The 18,219-nt window shown below is 51.2% G+C and overlaps 1 protein-coding gene across 4 annotated transcripts in view; it reads left to right on the top strand.

The window, feature by feature from the left end:
* Nucleotides 1–17,886, top strand: part of LOC149361603 (3-alpha-hydroxysteroid sulfotransferase-like) — a 90,151-nt gene extending 72,265 nt beyond the window's left edge. For 2 of the 4 annotated variants that reach the window (XM_089572731.1, XM_089572730.1), the window contains one exon: nt 16,811–17,886. In XM_089572731.1, the coding sequence (XP_089428857.1) occupies nt 16,839–17,795 (957 nt within the window). In that variant the 5' untranslated portion in view covers nt 16,811–16,838 and the 3' untranslated portion in view covers nt 17,796–17,886. Of the gene's footprint in view, nt 1–9,036; nt 9,116–10,904; nt 10,993–16,810 lie in introns of those variants that run through there. The other 2 variants (XM_089572729.1, XM_089572732.1) reach the window with 2 other exon arrangements.
* The last annotated feature ends 333 nt before the right edge of the window (nt 17,887–18,219 follow it).

Below are 18,219 nucleotides of genomic sequence, written 5' to 3'. Positions count from 1 at the left end.
TCGGCAGGCTGGCGACGCCTATCGTTGGATCGGTGCTGACCATTTGTAATCAGAAGGATGGTGCGAAACCCTGCATAGTACAGAAGACTATTAAAATCTAATCTGCAATAGCGCTTCGATGTCTGCAAGCAGCACTGGAAACTCTCAGGGGTCAAATACGCGAAAATGCAGATTTCCATTAAAGTATAGACCTCCTCCATGTTTGTAAACAAGCAAGGTGGCGCTGCAGTCGCTAGCGGGCTCGCGGTAGGCAAGAGGCTAGGGAGTGGCGTCCAGTTGAGGTGGTGCAGCGCTGATTTTCAAGGCTTCAAGGCGCATTTTGAGTTTCTGAGAATCGTAACAATGGTTGATGCTTTCAACTTAGTATTCCTCGAAGTACACGGGCTCGCGTTGGCCATGTACGTCATATTTCGCCACAGTGTATTGTATAATGGCTAGAAAGCTTTTCTGCCGTTGGTGTCTACACTTATTTTTTACAAAACATTACTTTAATCCATACCTATAGGTATGGATTAAAGTAATGTTTTTGACACTCTGCACAAGCAAGAATAATTTTACCTCGGGACAGCGGTGAGGGAAGTACTGGCGTTTTTTCGGCAGAGCCGATGTGCGCTTACCGTCTGTTGACACACGTGTCGCGCAGTGCGAAAAGTGGGGACAGCGTCGATCGTGTCCCGATCTCATCTGCCTAGCGTAACCGCTGTTTTTAGCCGTCAGATCAGGCACCAGCCAGGCCGACTTCCCCCCTTCTTAAACTGTCGATTTGGTGAAAAGTTTGGATTCCTGAAATTATATTCTTTCCTAGCCCTGGGTCTTCTGTTTGGTTACGAAAAATTATAGCAAAATATTTAGTACAAATTCATAAAATTATGTTTTTTAATCTGTGGTCGTCAAAAATTGTGAGGTAATGGGCATTCTGATGGTCCTGGCACGTGGCGAATTCGGCAGGTTTTCGACGACGGACCACCACAATGGTAGTATTACTACGAAGAACAGGGATCAGAGGTTTCGTTGATTTCAGAGCCGTATTTCTTTGACCAAAGCGAAAGCGAAGAGGCCATAAACGCGGGAATAAACTTAAAGGTTTGTTTTGTGATCTACCACATTTTCTGATTGGCATCACTCACCCCTTCGTAACTTTGTAACGAATGGAAATAGAATGATTCTATTTGTCGCGAACGATTCAAGAGATGTTGAGGAGTGCAATAAGTCTTCGTTTTTTTTTCTACAGGAGCTGTAGTATACTAGTTATTTTTATAAAAAAGGTACTGAGAATCTAAAAAAAAAGAAGTAATACTGCCATCATAGAGAATAGGGCTTTGGGAACATGCTGGCATAAAAAATTTCCGCACTCTCTACTTAATTATTCAAGACCTGGGGTGACATGCCGAGGGTCTTAATTATCCAAGAACTGTACCAGGTATAGCTGAAAATAAAACGCATTACTGAAATTAGCAGAGCAACTTCATATTTGCACCAAATTTGGTTACATATCTCATACATCAGTAAAGAAAACACTTTTCATTGCCTCATCCCCTGTCAATCTCGCTACATGCCTCTGTTGTAGCCCGCCTGCGGTTGCACATGCTTCGCAATCATGTACTACTTCATGAAGCAGCTTATGACGCATGCATGATGCAATGAAAAGCATATGGCTTTTATCACACTTAAAGTACGCTGTTCGAAGCATGCCAGCGTGACCGCGCAAGATTGTCACAACTTACCACACTTCTTTCTACTAGAATCAAATAATTATGTCGGTAATGTTAAAAAATAGTTTGAAGTATATATTAAATGCCCTAAAACGCGCCATTATACGTTCGTATAACTTCTACACACGTTATAACATGCTGTGCTATCAACAAAATAACGGACTCCTTGATGGTGAGTGACCCTGCCGGCGCCCGTGCACATCAGCTCAGGGTGATAAATACGTGCGCAGCAACATAGATGCTTTTTCTTTTCCTTGTGCAATTTTAAGCGTACCATGCTGTTGTTCAGATGAATGAGCGCAGCAATTTCCCTGCTGTGAAGTACGTTGACTGGCAGCGCCGGTCGACGCCCAGACTTCGCGCTTTTACTACCGCGAGCCATTTCCTAATGAGGTATTTATATGCGAGAAACCTATTAAGGTTGATATGTTTCGTTTTATGATAATACGCGGATAAACAACGACACAGCTGGTCAGTACATGATGCTTCTGCAGTGCGCAGGCTTGATGCAGCCGCCGGTAGCTGCGGCAGCTGCGGTAGGCACGGGCAGGCGGAACCTGTTTTGCCTACCACGCGAAAGTCGCTACTGACATCAGCGCCACCGCATCTCCGTGACGTCGCGGGGTGAAGGAGGTCTATATTTGCGTAGATAAATAAAGCCGCCTTCAAGATGGCGGATATATCACCAGCCTGCCAAAGGAACTTTATCATGATACGCTTCTCGGCTCACCATTGCAAAAGTGAACTCGCAGCGGAGAGCAGTTTTTTAGGGACTGGGAAAAGTAAGGCAAGTGATGACGTTAAATTACGTTTCAAAGGACGTAGACCAGGACGCGCCGGCAGCCAAGTTTTGGCCACCAGGTGGCGCCTGCAGAGTGTCAGCAGTGTGGCATTGCCCCCCTCCCTTCCAAGGGGCATCGGCTCGATGCCGCACAGGCGGGAAAAAGAAAAGAATAGAGGGAGGGCGGAAAGTTAACGGCGCGAGTGTCTCCGTGAAGAGGGGGCTAACGGGAGCAATACGGCTTCATTCTGGCCACGTGGACTACCTCGGACATCGGTTGTCGAGAGGACCGGACAGTTCCTTGAGGAAGCACCTCGTAGGTCACCGCGCTGAGGCGGCGTAACACCTGGTAGGGACCAAAGTAACGGCGAAGAAGCTTCTCAGAGCGCCCTCGCAAACGGATCGGGCTCCACACCCAGACTTGGTCACCGGGGGTGTAAATCACCTCCCTGCGGCGGAGGTTGTAACGCTTGGCGTCGCGTTGTTGTTGGCGCCGGATTCGTTGTCGAGCCACATGGCGAGCGGCTTCGGCGTCACGAACAAATTGGTCAGCGGCCACGACAGAAGAAGGAACAGGGTCCGGAAGGAGCATGGCGTCCAGCATGGTCAGGGCTTCGCGACCGTGCACCAAATGGAACGGAGTGAAGCGTGTCGTTTCGTGTAGCGCAGTGTTGTACGCGAACGTGATGTAAGGTAGTATCCGGTCCCAGTTCCCATGGTTATCGTCGACATACATCGAATTCATATCGGCGATTGTCTTGTTTAGCCGCTCAGTCAGTCCGTTCATTTGCGGATGGTAGGCTGTAGTCTTTCGATGGCTGGTGCCACTGAGACGAAGTACCTCGCTCGTAAGTGCCGACGTGAACGCGGTTCCCCTGTCAGTTAATACGGCTGTAGGGGCTCCGTGACGAAGCACAATGTTGTGAACGAAGAAATCTGCGACTTCGGCTGCGGTACCACGGGGAAGGGCCTTGGTCTCACAGTAGCGGCTAAGATAGTCAGTGGCAACAGCAATGTACCGGTTACCCATGGAAGACGCCGGAAATGGACCGAGTAAGTCCATGCCAACCTGTTGAAATGGGAGGCGCGGGGGATCAATAGGCTGCAGGAGCCCGGCTGGTTTAGTCGGCGGCGTCTTCCGGCGCTGGCACTCGCGACATGTTCGTACGTAGCGTTGGACGAGCGCAGCAAGCCTGGGCCAGTAGTACTTGTGACGTATGCGCGCCAACGTGCGGGAAAACCCGAGGTGGCCCGAAGAAAGGTCGTCGTGGCACGCACGCAAAACTTCGTCACGAAGCGCTGTAGGTACTGCAAGCAGATAGACAGTGTCCGTTGGGCCGTAATTCTTTTTGTAGAGGACACCATCACGCAAGCAAAACGATGACAGTCCGCGCTTGAAGAGTCGAGGAGGAGATGGAGCGGTTCCTTCGAGGTACTCGATGAGGGGAAGCAGTTCGGAGTCGGCCCGCTGTTGGCGGGCAAGAGTGGATGTGGTAACAGCACCGAGGAAAGCGGAATCGTCGTCGGACTCGTCCGCGGGGCAGGAAATAGGAGCGCGGGACAGACAGTCAGCGTCGCTGTGTTTCTGTCCGGACTTGTGCACGATGGTGACATCAAATTCTTGTAAACGCAGGCTCCATCGAGCAAGCCGCCCCGAGGGATCTTTCAGATTCGCCAGCCAACACAGTGAATGATGATCGCTCACAACCCGAAATGGGCGGCCATACAAGTACGGACGAAATTTTGTAATGGCCCACAGCACAGCCAGACATTCCTTTTCCGTGGTGGAATAGTTGACTTCAGAACGGGATAAAGTGCGACTGGCATAAGCAATCACGCGTTCTAGGCCATCTTGCCACTGAACAAGAACCGCACCGAGACCAGCGTTACTGGCATCTGTGTGTAGTTCCGTGTCGGCCTCCTCGTCGAAGTGGCCAAGTACAGGCGTACATTGGAGACGCGACTTGAGCTCCGTGAAGGCTCTTTCTTGGTCCTGGCCCCAGAAGAAGGGTTCAGCGTCTTTGGTCAGGAGGGTCAGAGGCTCAGCTAGCTTCGAGAAATTAGCAACAAACCGGCGATAGTAGGCGCAGAGGCCCAAGAAACGACGTAGGCTCCGTTTGTCTGTGGGCTTGGGGAAGGCAGCTACGGCGGCCGTCTTTTCGGGGTCTGGACGAACGCCTTGAGCGCTGACAATATGACCAAGAAACTTCAGCTCATGAAACGCAAAGTGACATTTTTCCGGTTTGAGAGAGGGACCAGCGGAACGTATGGCCTCGAAAACAGCACGCAAACGTTTCAGGTGCTCATCGAACGTGTCGGAGAAGATCGCGACATCGTCGAGATATACGAGGCACGACTGCCACTTCAGGCCAGACAGCACCGTGTCCATCATTCGTTGGAATGTGGCAGGGGCCGAACACAAGCCAAAAGGAAGCACCTTAAACTCGTATAAACCGTCAGGGGTAATAAAGGCGGTCTTCTCGCGGTCGCGTTCGTCCACCTCGATTTGCCAATACCCACTGCGGAGGTCAAGGGACGAAAAGTAAGTGGCATGGCGCAGGCGGTCTAGGGAATCATCAATGCGTGGCAGAGGGTACACATCCTTTTTTGTGACGTTATTGAGGCGCCTGTAATCCACGCAGAACCTGAGGGTGCCATCTTTCTTCGTGACGAGGACAACAGGCGATGCCCAGGGGCTCGTGGATGGTTGTATGACGTCGTCCTGGAGTATTTGGGTAACTTGGCGGCGGATGGCGTCACGTTCTTTTGAAGACACACGATAAGGCCGCTGACACAGGGGTCTTTGGTCGTCCACAACGATAATTCGGTGCTTGGTGAGCGGCGTCTGTCGCACCTTGGAAGTTGATGCGAAACAGTCGCGGAAAGAATAAATGAGATTTTCTACGCAGCGTTTCTGACTGGCCAAGAGGTGCGGGTTTACATCGGTCGGGATGGCTGCAGCCGTCGCGTCGTCGAGATCTGACGTCGTGGACAAAGAACACTGCCGGGTACACTCTCCAAGCTCGTCAAAATAAGCGACGACCTCTGTCTTCGTTAGATGTTGCGGTTCACAGGTAAAGTTGGTGACTAGGATGTCGGTACGACCGTTAGTAAGTTCTACGAGGCCTCGGGCTACACAAACTTGACGCGCGAGTAGCAGCGACATGTTCGCTTCAGCGATGCCAAGTGTGCCGGTGCTGCTATCACATTCGACTGTGACGAATTTGCTGGCTCGCGGTGGAAGCGTTATGTGGTCGGCACATAGGCGCAACACTACTCTGCTGGGCTCACTGTTGGTGTCAACGGCTCGCTGGGCGGAAAAAGATACCATGAGCTCCCGAAGGTCTATGACCGCACCATACTCTCGAAGGAAATCCATGCCCAGAATCAGATCTTTCGAACAGTCACGTAACACGGCAAAGGAGCCAGTGAAAGTAAGACCTCGGATCTGGATGCGGCAGGTGCAGACACCGATCGGCGTCACTACATGGCCACTGGCGGTGCGGATCACGGGTCCACACCAAGGCGTCAGAACCTTACGGAGAGTCGTAGCGAGCTGACTGCTCATCACGGAAAAATCAGCGCCGGTATCGACGAGTGCGTTCACTTGATAACTGTCGGCGGTAACTAAAATTTCAGCTGAAACTAATCGTTCGCAGCACGTCGGTGAGGTCGTCGGATCGGGTGGTCGCTGCCCGGGTCGTCGCGTCGAATCGTCGGGTGGAGGCTGTTGACTCTGTGCAGTGGCGGCGGCCCTACCCCCGGAGGACGCCGTCTTCAGTTTTCCCGGCGAGGGGACGTGCGTCTGAACTGACCAGAGGTGGAGGGCCGATTGGGCGAAGTAAAGCGCCTCGGGGACGGCGATCGCGATTGGCGCTGTTGCGAGGTCGTCGGGGGCAGCACGTGAGCGGCGAGGTACTCATCTATGTCCTGCGGTCTTTCACCATAGCGCGGTCGAGGCGCGTCCGGCGGAAATCCTCTCAAACCCATACGCCTGTACGGGCAATGCCGCATAATATGGCCAGGAGAGCGTGCGATCGTTGGACGTGCGCCACACGTGCGCTTTGCTGATAGGAGGGCGCAGATCCTGCTGCTGCTCGACGGGGCGCAGGTAACGGTGGGGTGGTCGAGGTCCGGCAACGGGGCGAAACGCTTGCGGCACGGGGCAGGTCGGCGCAGGGCATCGCTGTACGACATGACGTGCCGCTCTGGTAGTGGTGCTGGTGGTGACTGCACCGCTCGCTGGATTTCGTCACGGATGACGTCCGCCGTTGAAGGTATACCTGCCGACGGAGCATCCAAGCGGAGGTGTCGCAGTTCTTCGCGGATAATGCTCCGTACAACCTCTCGCAGCGCCTCGTCCCCTGGGCCTGGCAAGGACGTGAAGTAGTGAGTGGCCGCTACATTCACCTGACGGCCGTATTGGGCACTCCGTTCCTGCAGCGAACGTTCCATGCAGGTAGCTTCCTTGGCGAAGGCGGCGACGGTTAGCGGAGGGTCGCGCATGAAGCCAGCGAACAGCTGCTCCTTCACCCCACGCATAAGGTGCCGTACCTTTGTAGCTTCGGGCATGGCAGGGTCGGCCCGATCGAAGAGGCGTGTCATGTCCTCTATAAACATGGCTACGCTCTCATTGGACTGCTGTGACCTGGAGCGAAGGGCGATCTCAGCATTTTCCTTCCGTTGGCTCGAGCTGAATGTAGCGAGCAACTCGCGGCGAAAAGCTGCCCAGTTGGAGAAGGACGCCTCGTGGTTCTCGAACCACGTTTTCGCCGAGTCGAGCAGTGCAAAATACACATTCAAGAGCTTCCGCTCGTCGTCCCACTGATTGAATGCGGCCACACGGTCAAAACTGGCCAACCAATCCTCTACATCCTCGAACCGGTCGCCGTGGAAGGATGGTGGCGACCGAGGTGCGAGTAGGACGAACGGCGTAGCACTGCCGGAGCACTGACCTGTCTGGCTGCTGCCAGTGGTGGATGTCATAGTTCGCACAGGCCTGGTCAGTGGCTCGAACTCGGGTTGCAGGCCTCGCAGGCGACGGCTCGCTTTGTGGACGGGTGTGGTGTCCGCGCGTTGGGGAGAAGCGTCACGGCTGTCGTCGGGGTCAGCGTACATGGGACGGTACCCAGCACGGCTCCACCAAATGTCACCAGGAAGCGGGAAGCACAGCCGTATTCTCAGACGAGGCTTCGAACCGCCGAGCACAAGCTAGACGAAGACGACGCTCCGCCACGCGCTGGCAGCCAAGTTTTGGCCACCAGGTGGCGCCTGCAGAGTGTCAGCAGTGTGGCAATATGTAGTACGTACCTTTAGTTTGTGCAGAGGAATTATTTGAAGTCTGGCAGCGAAACACGAATGCCTCTGTAGGAGCGCCGGGATTTTGCCGGGACAGTATGAAAGAATTGCTTGGCAGCAGTAGTAGTGATTTATCAGTAAAAAAAAAGACGCAAAAGTCGTTGCCAGTCGCGGTAAATTCTATCTGATATCTTAAGCACCCGAACTACGGCCCCCGGAAATAAAGGAACAGCGAGCGGATAGCAAGGAGGAGAACAAAGACAAGCTACAGCGAGAAAGGACAGGGGAGAGTGTTATACACTGTACATAACAATTGGAAAATATAAAAATATAAACAAGTTCATGCTGCGCGAGTGTCCAGGTGCTCTCCAAATCTTAACCGCGTGCGAGCAACGATTGCACATATTTACAACATAGAGATAACGTATATGCAAAGCCGTGCACACGTAGTATCCAGTCGCGACGCTACTATTTACCCTATTTACTCAATTTTAAGCCCGCCTTGTTTTCGCGATCGCGATGCCTAAACTACGGTGGGGGGCAGTGCTTTGATTCGAAAAATATAGGCTCCCCATCTCCCTTTAACATTCAAAAGCAGTAACATTTTTTTTTGCGAAATAACATATCGAACAAACTAGCTGTTTCCTTGAACTTCAAGCTATAGGTCGAACTCATGAACACTTCCATTAGGGCTGTCAAAGATATGAGGCAAATTATAGCCATGGCGTCCCAGCGAAATCTAATCGCGTCGAGCGCCACGAATACTGAGCCCACGTGACAACGCGCTGATATTGTTATCGTAGCCACCTTTAATGCGTTTTTGGCCGGTTAGTGGTGTTCTGTGCCATGATCTACCCTGCCTTGGCTCCGCCCTCGTGCTCTAACCGCCCCCCCCCCCCTACCCTGAGAAGAAAAAAAATAGAAGAAGAGGTACTTAAATTCGCATACAGACGTTTTCCAAATAATTTAACCAAAGCAGTCGGGTGGCGGTTCTTAGTTTAGCGAAAGTGTACTGTATTGGGTTTAAGGCCTCAAACGCAACAAATGTGCCCTCATGGACCCGTTGGATCTCCATAGCGGCAGTTGCAGACATACATTTCTGCTTCAAGTGTCGCGTTGTTGATAACGCGAACTGTCATCGAGTCTCCACGGCTGTTATCATGCGCTAAAAGCGATGCCAGGCTAGCACCACTTAAAGCTGTGCGCTTGTCCTGTTTGTTCAAAGAGATAAAGCTAAGTGCTACCGCACAATGGACACGGCCATGGCCTGTGTGCGCACATACAAAGCGCGGATCGCACAAGCGACGACTGCGTAAGGTACCAGGTGGGACAGCTTTTATAAATTTATTGTACTTTTGATTCTTTAGAGATATTATGTGTGTTATTTTTTCATACAGTTTGAGGCGAACTACAAAAAATTTGACTTGGGTTTGAATCCCTCTGAAAGCGCTGGCCATGTCCTAAATCTAAGCGCGAGAGTGTTCCGCGCTTGTTACAAGCGTAATATGGCAGTGTTTAAAAAGTTTAGAAATAGGCAATGCGTGCACCTATCGACGCGTCTTACAGTTTGGCACCTCACCCGATATGACATAGGTACGGGAACGCGAAAATCTATCCTGAAGCCGGGACATTATGAAGTGACCGGACTACGGACAGTGTGAAGTCAATGGCTGGAGGCTGCAATGCGACTCAGGAGGACTAGGATTGGTACTGCGGAGAAGGTTTTACAAATTACAGGTGCGGTGACTGAGCCAAAACGCTATGTAGCTGTCGGGGGTACTACCGTGCACGCTGGGACAGAACGCGCAGGATGCATACGTCTGCGAAGTACGGCAAACAGCGAGCGATGCGCTGCATGCTGTGATTTCTTTTCTTTCAAGTGACGTTCTGGTGGGGTCCTTGCCTAGTTTGGCCACTATTAATGGAAAGCCCTCATGGGCTGCAACTATTGCGGCCGAAAAATTGCTTTTCCGAAAGCTGTACTGGGAGCCCTATCCCTGGTCTGTGACTGCTGGAATCAAGTCCAACATTTTCAGGAGAAAAATTTTGAAAATTGGAAAATTTTACCCACCGCGGCGGCTCAGTGGTTAAGGCGCTCGTCTACCGAGCCGGAGTACCCGGGTTCGTACCCGACCGCGGCGGCCGCATTTCGATGGAGGCGAAACGCAAGAGGCGCCCGTGTGCTGTGCGATGTCAGTGCACGTTAAAGAACCCCAGGTGGTCGAAATTATTCAAGACCTCCACTACGGCACCTCTTGCGCTCTTTTGCTCCCAACTTCCTCCCTTCCTTTAGGGCGCGGTTCAGGCGCAGACCGAGATATGTGAGACAGATGCTGCGCCATTTCCTTTCCTCAAAAACCAATTTGTTATTATTATTGTTCAAATTGTAGGATGGATGGATGGAAACAACTTTATTAAACACACACAAAAAAAATCTTCCAGGGTGGTCCCCTGCTGGTCCAGGAGTCCACAGGCTTGTGCTTCACGTGAAGCCCGATCCACTAGCCATTTCTGGCCGGCGGGCTGAACGGTCCGTAAAGCAGCCTCCCAGGAAGAATGAGTGGGATTGGGGATGGGGGGTACTGCCTTTGGGGAAGGACATTCCCAAAGGTAGTGGAAAAGTGCGGATCTGGGCACGCCACAGGTGGTACATTCAGTAGTAAAGGTGGGGTGAAAGCATGAGAGACGGTGGGGGGAAATAAAACAGCCTGTCTGTAATTGTCGCTATGTGGCGCTGGATGAGGGTGACAAGGTACTGTGGGGTGGTGGCAGTGTCATGCGGCTGAGTTTGTAAAATGTGGTGATTTGGTGGTATGTAGAGAGGACCGATGCGGCTTCTTGCACAGGGTTGGGTGACTGATCATCCGGGGTCTGGGAGGAGAGTTCTCGGGCCAGCGCATGGACGCACTCATTATCGTGGATCGAGGCATACCCAGGGACCCACGACAGAGTAACCGTTCGGTCGAGAGAGGTGACTGCGGCAAGAATACGATGTGTTGCCGGCGTCGCCGCGCCCTTTAGGTAGTGGCGGTACGCGGCCTGGGAGCCTGTAGAAATTACGGTTACGTTTTTTTTAATGGTGGAGTGGGCCAGAGCAAGTGCGATGGTGGCTCCTTCCGCTTCTGCAGGCGAATTAGTCCGGATAGTGGCGGCGGCCCCCACTGTGCCGTCTTCATAGGCTGCGACTGCCGCCAAATACAGGTACCCTGGTTTCGAATTTTCTGCCGCGTCGCCATAAAGGACATCGGAGCGGTTGCTGTATATTTTCGTGTAATAGCTCGCTCGTGCCTGCCGCCTACCCTGATGGAGACTAGCGCTCATATTGCGCGGTAGGGGCTTCTGATATATGTGATCCTGAGTGCGCAGAGAAATCATGTAAGGTGTAGGACTTGTTGGGGTAGGAATGGGTGGATTGAGACGTAGCTGTTGCAGTAGGCGTTGACCTGTGTCTGTGCGACTCAGGCGGACTGATTGGTTGGTGCGTTGAGCCGCTATTAATTGAATCACTGTATTATGGGTACCAGTGGCCAGGAGACGTTTCGTGCTAACCGTCCGTGAAAGACGTAGGGCGGAGGTGACAGCCGTGCGTATTAGGATGTCTGCCTGTTGTATTTGCCGCTGAGTGAGTATGTGGTATGGGAGGTGGTATGTAATGCGGCTAATGATTAGTGCATTTGTCATATTGAGGGTCTCGCGTTCAGACAGCCCATGATTGCGTGCTGCCACCCGCTTGATAAGTGCAGCGACCTGTTTGGTCTGTCTTTGCAAGAGCTGAAGGGTGGCGGTTGCATCGAGTGTGTTGTTAATGAGAAGGCCGAGAATCTTTACCTGAGGCACAATGGGCACTGGATTCCCGTACATGTTCAGTTCAATCTGAGGGTCACTCGGGAGGGGCTTCAGCTGCAGAAGTTCCGATTTATTTGGAGAGCAACGGAGGCCTGTGTTTGCTAAATGAGTGGTGGTGATGTCTGTGGCAGATTGCAGGACACCCTGAGCTGTTCCAAGGGATCCTCCCGTTGTCGAGAGGGTTATATCATCTGCGTATATGGCTGCGTGTAGCCCTGGGATAGCAGCAAGGGCCTTTGCCAGTGGCGCTAGGGCAATGTTAAAAAGTAAAAAGTAAAGGTAACAGAACCGCCCCTTGTGGGGTACCCCGGTTAGGCACGGGGAAAGGCTGGGAGGCAATATCCCCAAGGTGGAGTTCTGCCGTGCGTCCCTGAAGGAAGGCCCGAATATATTCCCATATGCAGGTGCCGCATTCCATGTTGGCTAATGTCGTGAGGATATGGTCATGGCTTATGGTGTCGAAATCCTTATGAATATCCAGGGCCAGTATGGCTCGCGTACTGGCTGTAAGGCGCTTGGTGCAAAAGAGGGATTCTTTAAGGGCAAGAAGTACGTCTTGCGCCGAGATGTTTGGGCGGAAGCCGAATTGAACGTCGGAGAGAAAGCCTGTTGTTTCTAGAAACGGTTGCAGGCGATTGAGAATGACATGCACAAAGAGCTTGCCGACACAGCTCGTTAAGGAGATGGGGCGCAAACTTTGAAGGGTGAGCGGTTTAACCGGTGTGGGTATAAATCGCATCCTGGAATGGGTCCAGGCTGATGGGAGCGTCCCAGCTTGCCATTGGTTAATAAAGAGCTCCGTGAGTTCCTGGAGGGAGACTTCGTCCAGATTGAGTAGTGCCTTGTACGTTATGTCATCCGCCCCGGCGCCGTAGAGCGGCGAATACTAAAGAGTGCTCGGCGGACTTCGTTTAAGGTGATGTCGGCATCAAACTCTGGGTTAGGTGGAGGTAGATTGTGTGGATCTGCTGACTGAATGGTTGTGGGTATATAAGTGTCCCGTAGTTGGCCAATTACGTTGGTGCCTTCTTGGAGCTCTAGTTGTATTAGACGTTGTGTGTTTACTTGTGTCTGAGATTTAGTGGTTGTTGGATCTAAGAGAGCGCGTAGGACGGACCACGTGCGTTTTGTGCTTAATGTACCCTTGAGATCGTTACAAAAGGTTGCCCAGTTTGCACGGGCTAGCGTGTTCGCGTATTCTTCTGCCTCGCGAGTGAGAGCGGCTATGCGGAGTCTCAATTTGCGATTGTGTCGCTGGTGGCGCCAGCGCTTGAAAAGTCCCTGTCGGGCCTCTCATAGATGAGCCCGATGCGGATCAAGCTGCGGTACTTTAGGGGTATTTTTAATGCTTTTGCTGTTCGCCTGGATGGCCTTCACCAGACGGTCTGTTCAGCCAGTGACAGTACGGGGTACTGAAGAATCAGCGGCCAAGTATGAGCGTAATTTATCCCAGCCAGTGAGAAGCTGCGAAGGAGGGTTGAAAATCTTGGAATCATAAGCAATAATAGTGGAGACTGGAAAGTGGTCACTTCCAAGACTGTCTTGGAGCACCGTGTGAGATTTAACGATTATGTTCGGTGTGGCCCATGCGAGATCGGGTGTGGCGTCACGGGTGACACTTGTGCCAATGCGAGTGGGTAAGGTGGGGTTTGTGATCAGGCTAAGGTTGTAATCAGCCATTGCGGTAGAAATGAGGTTACTTTTGGGGGTATTCGAGGTGTATCCGCAGTGCGTATGACGTGCATTAAAATCACCCACCACAAGGAGCTTTGAGGAACGAAAGGAGCCCAGGATGCCCGGAATAACTCGGCCTTCATCTTTAGGATTGCTGCATATGTTAAGAATAGTGAGGCCATATGTGTGTCCCGGTGAGCTGAGCTCTATCGCGGTATATTGAGTGCCCTTGCTGTCGGGCGTGTTTGTCGGTGTGTGGTCTAGCACCTGCATGGATGCGAGTGTCAGGATTTCTGTACGTGGAGTAAGGGCTGCCGTGTGATAACCGCGGATATGAATGCGATTTGTTTCCGTCTCTTGCAGAGCAATGACATGGCGGGGATTTGGGGAGTTAGCGATATATGCGGCTAGTTGTGCTTGTTTTCGGCGTATGCTGCGACAGTTCCATTGCCATATAATTGTTTCTGTTGCTGTAGTGGATTGGCGTCGCCGCCGACCTTTTCGCGTGCTATTGTTCTGCGCCATGTTGCTGGTCTGTAGATACTGGATGAGGACAGGCAGCGGGTTGAACTGCGCGCTGCTTGCGAGGCAATTCCTGATGAGGTACAAGTTCGAAAAGCTGCCGGCTTCATGTTTTTCCAATCGTGTGTTAATTGTAGCTTCTATCCTGTCAGTCATGGTCTGTATCAACTGTGCCTGGGCTAGTATGAGTTTTTGCTGCATCGCTACAAGTTGTTCAGCAGCTATAGTGTTGATTATGCTAGTGATTTCTGAGCGAAATTCAGCGGAGCGTATGTACTGCTTTACCGCCTCTTGAGGTGTAATGGGGGGTCAGTGGTTGGATAAGAGGTAGGAGTGGAGGCTGCTTGGACGGACAACTCACCCTGTTCAGCAGGGCCGGCTCCTTTCTCGGGTGTAGCGTTCCGGAGTGACTGCGGTACCCTTATTGAAGTACTCAAGGCAATGGTCCCTGCTTATATATAGCAAAATATATTTTCGAAAGTCTATTCATTGATCGCATCAATAGTTACGAATGCCAATGGGGAACGCCAATGGGGAACGCATTTGGCAATAGCAAAAACGTTCATCGAAAAAAAAAATGCAAAGCTTCCGTGGGGTGATTTGCGAATATATTGATTGTTACAATCAAATCTTACATTATATGAAAAACAATGCGTTCTTAAATGGTTTCCCGTTCAAAAGTGCGTTTCTGCAATGTTGTTGGGTATGAAAGCATGCGACTCAAAACAAAAATTCTGCGGCAGATGTAGTTAAGGCTGCGTGCGTGTGGCACGCAGCATGATCTATCTGTCCTCTCTTCGGCGAGCGCGGCTTCGGCCGCTTATCTGTTTTTTCAGCAGCGTCCGCTCCGGCGGACGCAGTTGTTGCTGCGACGGGCGTCTTTTCTTTCTTTTTTCTCTTTGATCTCTTAACTCTCCTCTATTTGCACGTGGCAGTGGTGGTGGCTTGGCTCGAGCCAGTAGGCAGGCCCGTGCAATTTCCTTTCCATCCTTCTCTCAGTCACAACAACAGCACGCAGCATTAGCATACATGCGTGCATTGACAGCCACCCATACAGACGCGCCAGCGTATGGCGCCACCCAGAATGCTTTACGACGGAAGTTTGCACCAAAATTTTGATATGGAAATTGGTTTTTGAGGAAGGCAATGGCGAAGTACCTTTCTCTCATCTCGGTGGATACCTTATCCGGACCTTAATGTAAGGGGCAGAGAGTATGGGAAGGAATACAACTGAAGGCGCGTCAGTCGGCGAATAAAATCCCTGTTGCAAGTTGGCCTCCAGCTTCACTAGCACATGTAAACTATATTCCACCAGAAATCTTATGACAGCATTCAGAACGCTGACGACAAATAGTTGCGTCACAGTTTTGTCGCGAATGTAGGCGGAGAAACTGGCGCTATATTGAGGTCGGCCAGTATGGAATATATATACTATAGAAGAACAACATGTTTAGGACCGTCTAAAGTGGCGATGTTCGGCTCGTCGCGTGCGCCATACGGCCGCTTGATGACGTCAGCCTAGGTTTCTTTCCATCCGTGGGATTTTATGTACTATTTGCGAGTACAGGCACTAACACACGCCGCCAGCTTTTCTCGTAATGTAAGTGCAGTAATATTGGCTTTCCCATTAAAACTGGTCTCCGTTCCCTGCATTTCGTCCGAAGGGCGGTAAATTCATGCGATCGGCGCTCACGGTCTCACAGTGCCCGACTAGAATGCGTGTGCGCTCGCTACGTCTTCTGCGGGCAGCAGCGAGTCGCCGATATGCCACGACTACGGCGCCCGAATAGTTCTTCGTGTTCCCGTTTTGACATCACTTCTGGCACTTGGGACTGGCCGCCCTATTTTTATTTTCGGTTGCAACACAACGCATTTAGCGAGTGAATCCTGATGCAGTCCACTCGATTACGAATTCCATCTTTTATTGTTACTGCTCCTCCTTGAGATACCATTCTTAACAATTCTTTTGTCGGGCGAAAATTTCTTTCCGCTTTAAGGCGCCTTTATCTGACCTACTGACACGACTATATAACATAAGGTACTACAGCATAAGATAAGGATACAGCATAATATCTACACGAGTCCGAAATAACAACCTCTTTATCGTTACGTGCATGCTGTAAATGTTGTGTTCCGCATGTTGTGCTTCTCCGCGCTGCTACGTGTAGCACTGCTGTAGCACTACGTGCAGCAAAGCTGCACTGTAGCAGCTTTTATCTCGGCCTCCTCCATTGTGTAAAACGGAAATCAATCAAAGAAAGAGAGGCCTGCAAAAGCATCGCCAGTGAATATAACAACCTCATCGAAAGTCGCAAGATAATTAATTCGATCATTGCAAGTTACGTCTTCAATTACACCGTCGTGCAGCGCTTACATAGTGCCGTTTAGCCGCTGCTCCCGCGTGCGCCCTGTGTCGTGTCCCCTCGCACGACAGCCCGGAAGTCGCACGACAGCCCGGAAGTTTTAAAGGGCCACAAATTGGGCTTATGCCGCACGAAGCGGACGTATGGTTGCTTGGCGGGGGAACTTATCACTCATCCGTCAAGGCAACTGTTTGGTCTAAGACCCTTTTCCCAAGCATTTCACCCTAGAAGAGTCGAGCACCAGGCCAGGGGAAATCTTGTAATCTCGCACGACAGCCCGGAAGCAGATAGCGTCACAGCGCTTTCAAAATGCGGGCGTTAAAATATGTTTCGAGCTCTGGTCTATAATGAAAGGAGTACAGCTGCACCCCGGAACCGATGCTGTTCCCCCAAAACACGAGTAGCTCAACAACCGTGCTGATTTAAGAAAATAAAGGAACATAGCGAAACGAGTGAGGTAACCAGATCGAAATTTCTCTTTGCCTGCAAATGTTGCAGAAAATGTTGCAAAAAGTTATTTTTAAGCACAGAATTTGTGCCAACTTCGGAACATGTTTCAATGCATTAAAATTATATGCCAAACACCGCTGATTGTATATTTCGTGCCTTTGCAGGATATCCACTGAAGAGAAATTTGCAACCATGCCGGGTCGGAGGCCCTACCGCCAAGTCATCGACGGCGTGCCCAGGTGTCCTTGGCTCGACCCCGAAATCTTCAGGAAAAATTACTCCTTCCGTGCCGCTAACGGCGACATCGTTCAAAGCACGTACCCCAAAAGTGGCACAAACTGGATGCTGTACATCACGCAGCTCATCGTCAGGGGTGGCGAGCAGATTAACTATGCAGAATTCTCTCGCGACGTCCGCGCAGTCGAGTACACGGACTGCGCTGACTGGAAGCCGACTCTGCCCGTGAGATTGTTCATAACCCACCTTCCACTACGCCGTGAGACGATGAACGAAGAGGCCAAGTACATCTACGTGGCCCGAAACCCGTGGGACGTGTGCGTCTCAATGTTCCGCATGCTGTCAGATGTAAGCATCTACCGCTTTCAGGACGGCAAGTTCGAAGATCTCTTTGAAGCTTTCATCGAAAGTGACCTGGGATACGGGGACTACTTCGACCACGTGGCATCCGGGTACGCGCTGAAGGATGAACCAAACGTGTTCTTTACCACCTACGAAGAGCTCAAGATGGACACCCGAAGCACGGTGCTTAGACTCGCCCATTTTTTGGGCGAGAAATATGGCATGGCTTTAGAAGAGGACGAACAGATGCTGCAGAACGTACTAGAATACTCGAAAGCAGAAAATATGCGGAAGGTTGTTGTGACTGAACTCGCAGGTAACGAGATTCCAGAATGGAATGATATGATGACCAGAAACAAGGTGACCAGCAAGCATGGCTATATGGGAGATCAGAACAAGTTCGCCATTGTCAAAGAAGCCAGGATAGGGAGTTGGAAGGATTATTTCACGACTGACATGCTAGTTCGTTTTGAAAGGAAGATACAAGAAAAAGGGCATAAAGCATCATTTATGGAGTTGTGGGGGAACATCCACGAAGAGGCCATCGCACTGTCCCGCATGCCGGCCTAGAACCAGTTTCATTTCGCGTAGTAGACTGCGCGCGTTTTTGTTGCCATGAGGATTGAAAAATACCTAAGAAGCTAGAAAGGAATAAATTTTGTTCATGTATTTGTCTCCTATGCGCAGCCAGTGGTCAACTTCCTTGCGTGATTGGCTAAAATGTGCTTCTTCACCGTACCTGATCTGTAGGGGCCCGCCTATCAACATGGACGGATGGATGAAAGTTATGAGCGGCTTCTTTCAATGGGGTGGTGGCAGTTGCCACCATGCTCGGCACAAGCGCGCTCAATTTATGGGTTCCATCTGCCGGTAAAACCCCCTGTGAGCGAGTATTTGATTAACTGGCCAACAAAAAAGACTACAGGAAGTGGCTCGCGAGCATATCTTCCTTCAAACTTGCTGAAATCCGTGCTATGCGTGGACCACCCTACCG

This window comes from Amblyomma mixtum, chromosome 2 (genome assembly GCF_055824585.1).
Source record: "Amblyomma mixtum isolate Tamu chromosome 2, ASM5582458v1, whole genome shotgun sequence".
Lineage (NCBI taxonomy): Eukaryota > Metazoa > Arthropoda > Arachnida > Ixodida > Ixodidae > Amblyomma > Amblyomma mixtum.
The sequence above is the reverse complement of the archived record's forward strand: the minus strand, read 5'-3'. Positions and strand labels throughout refer to the sequence as shown.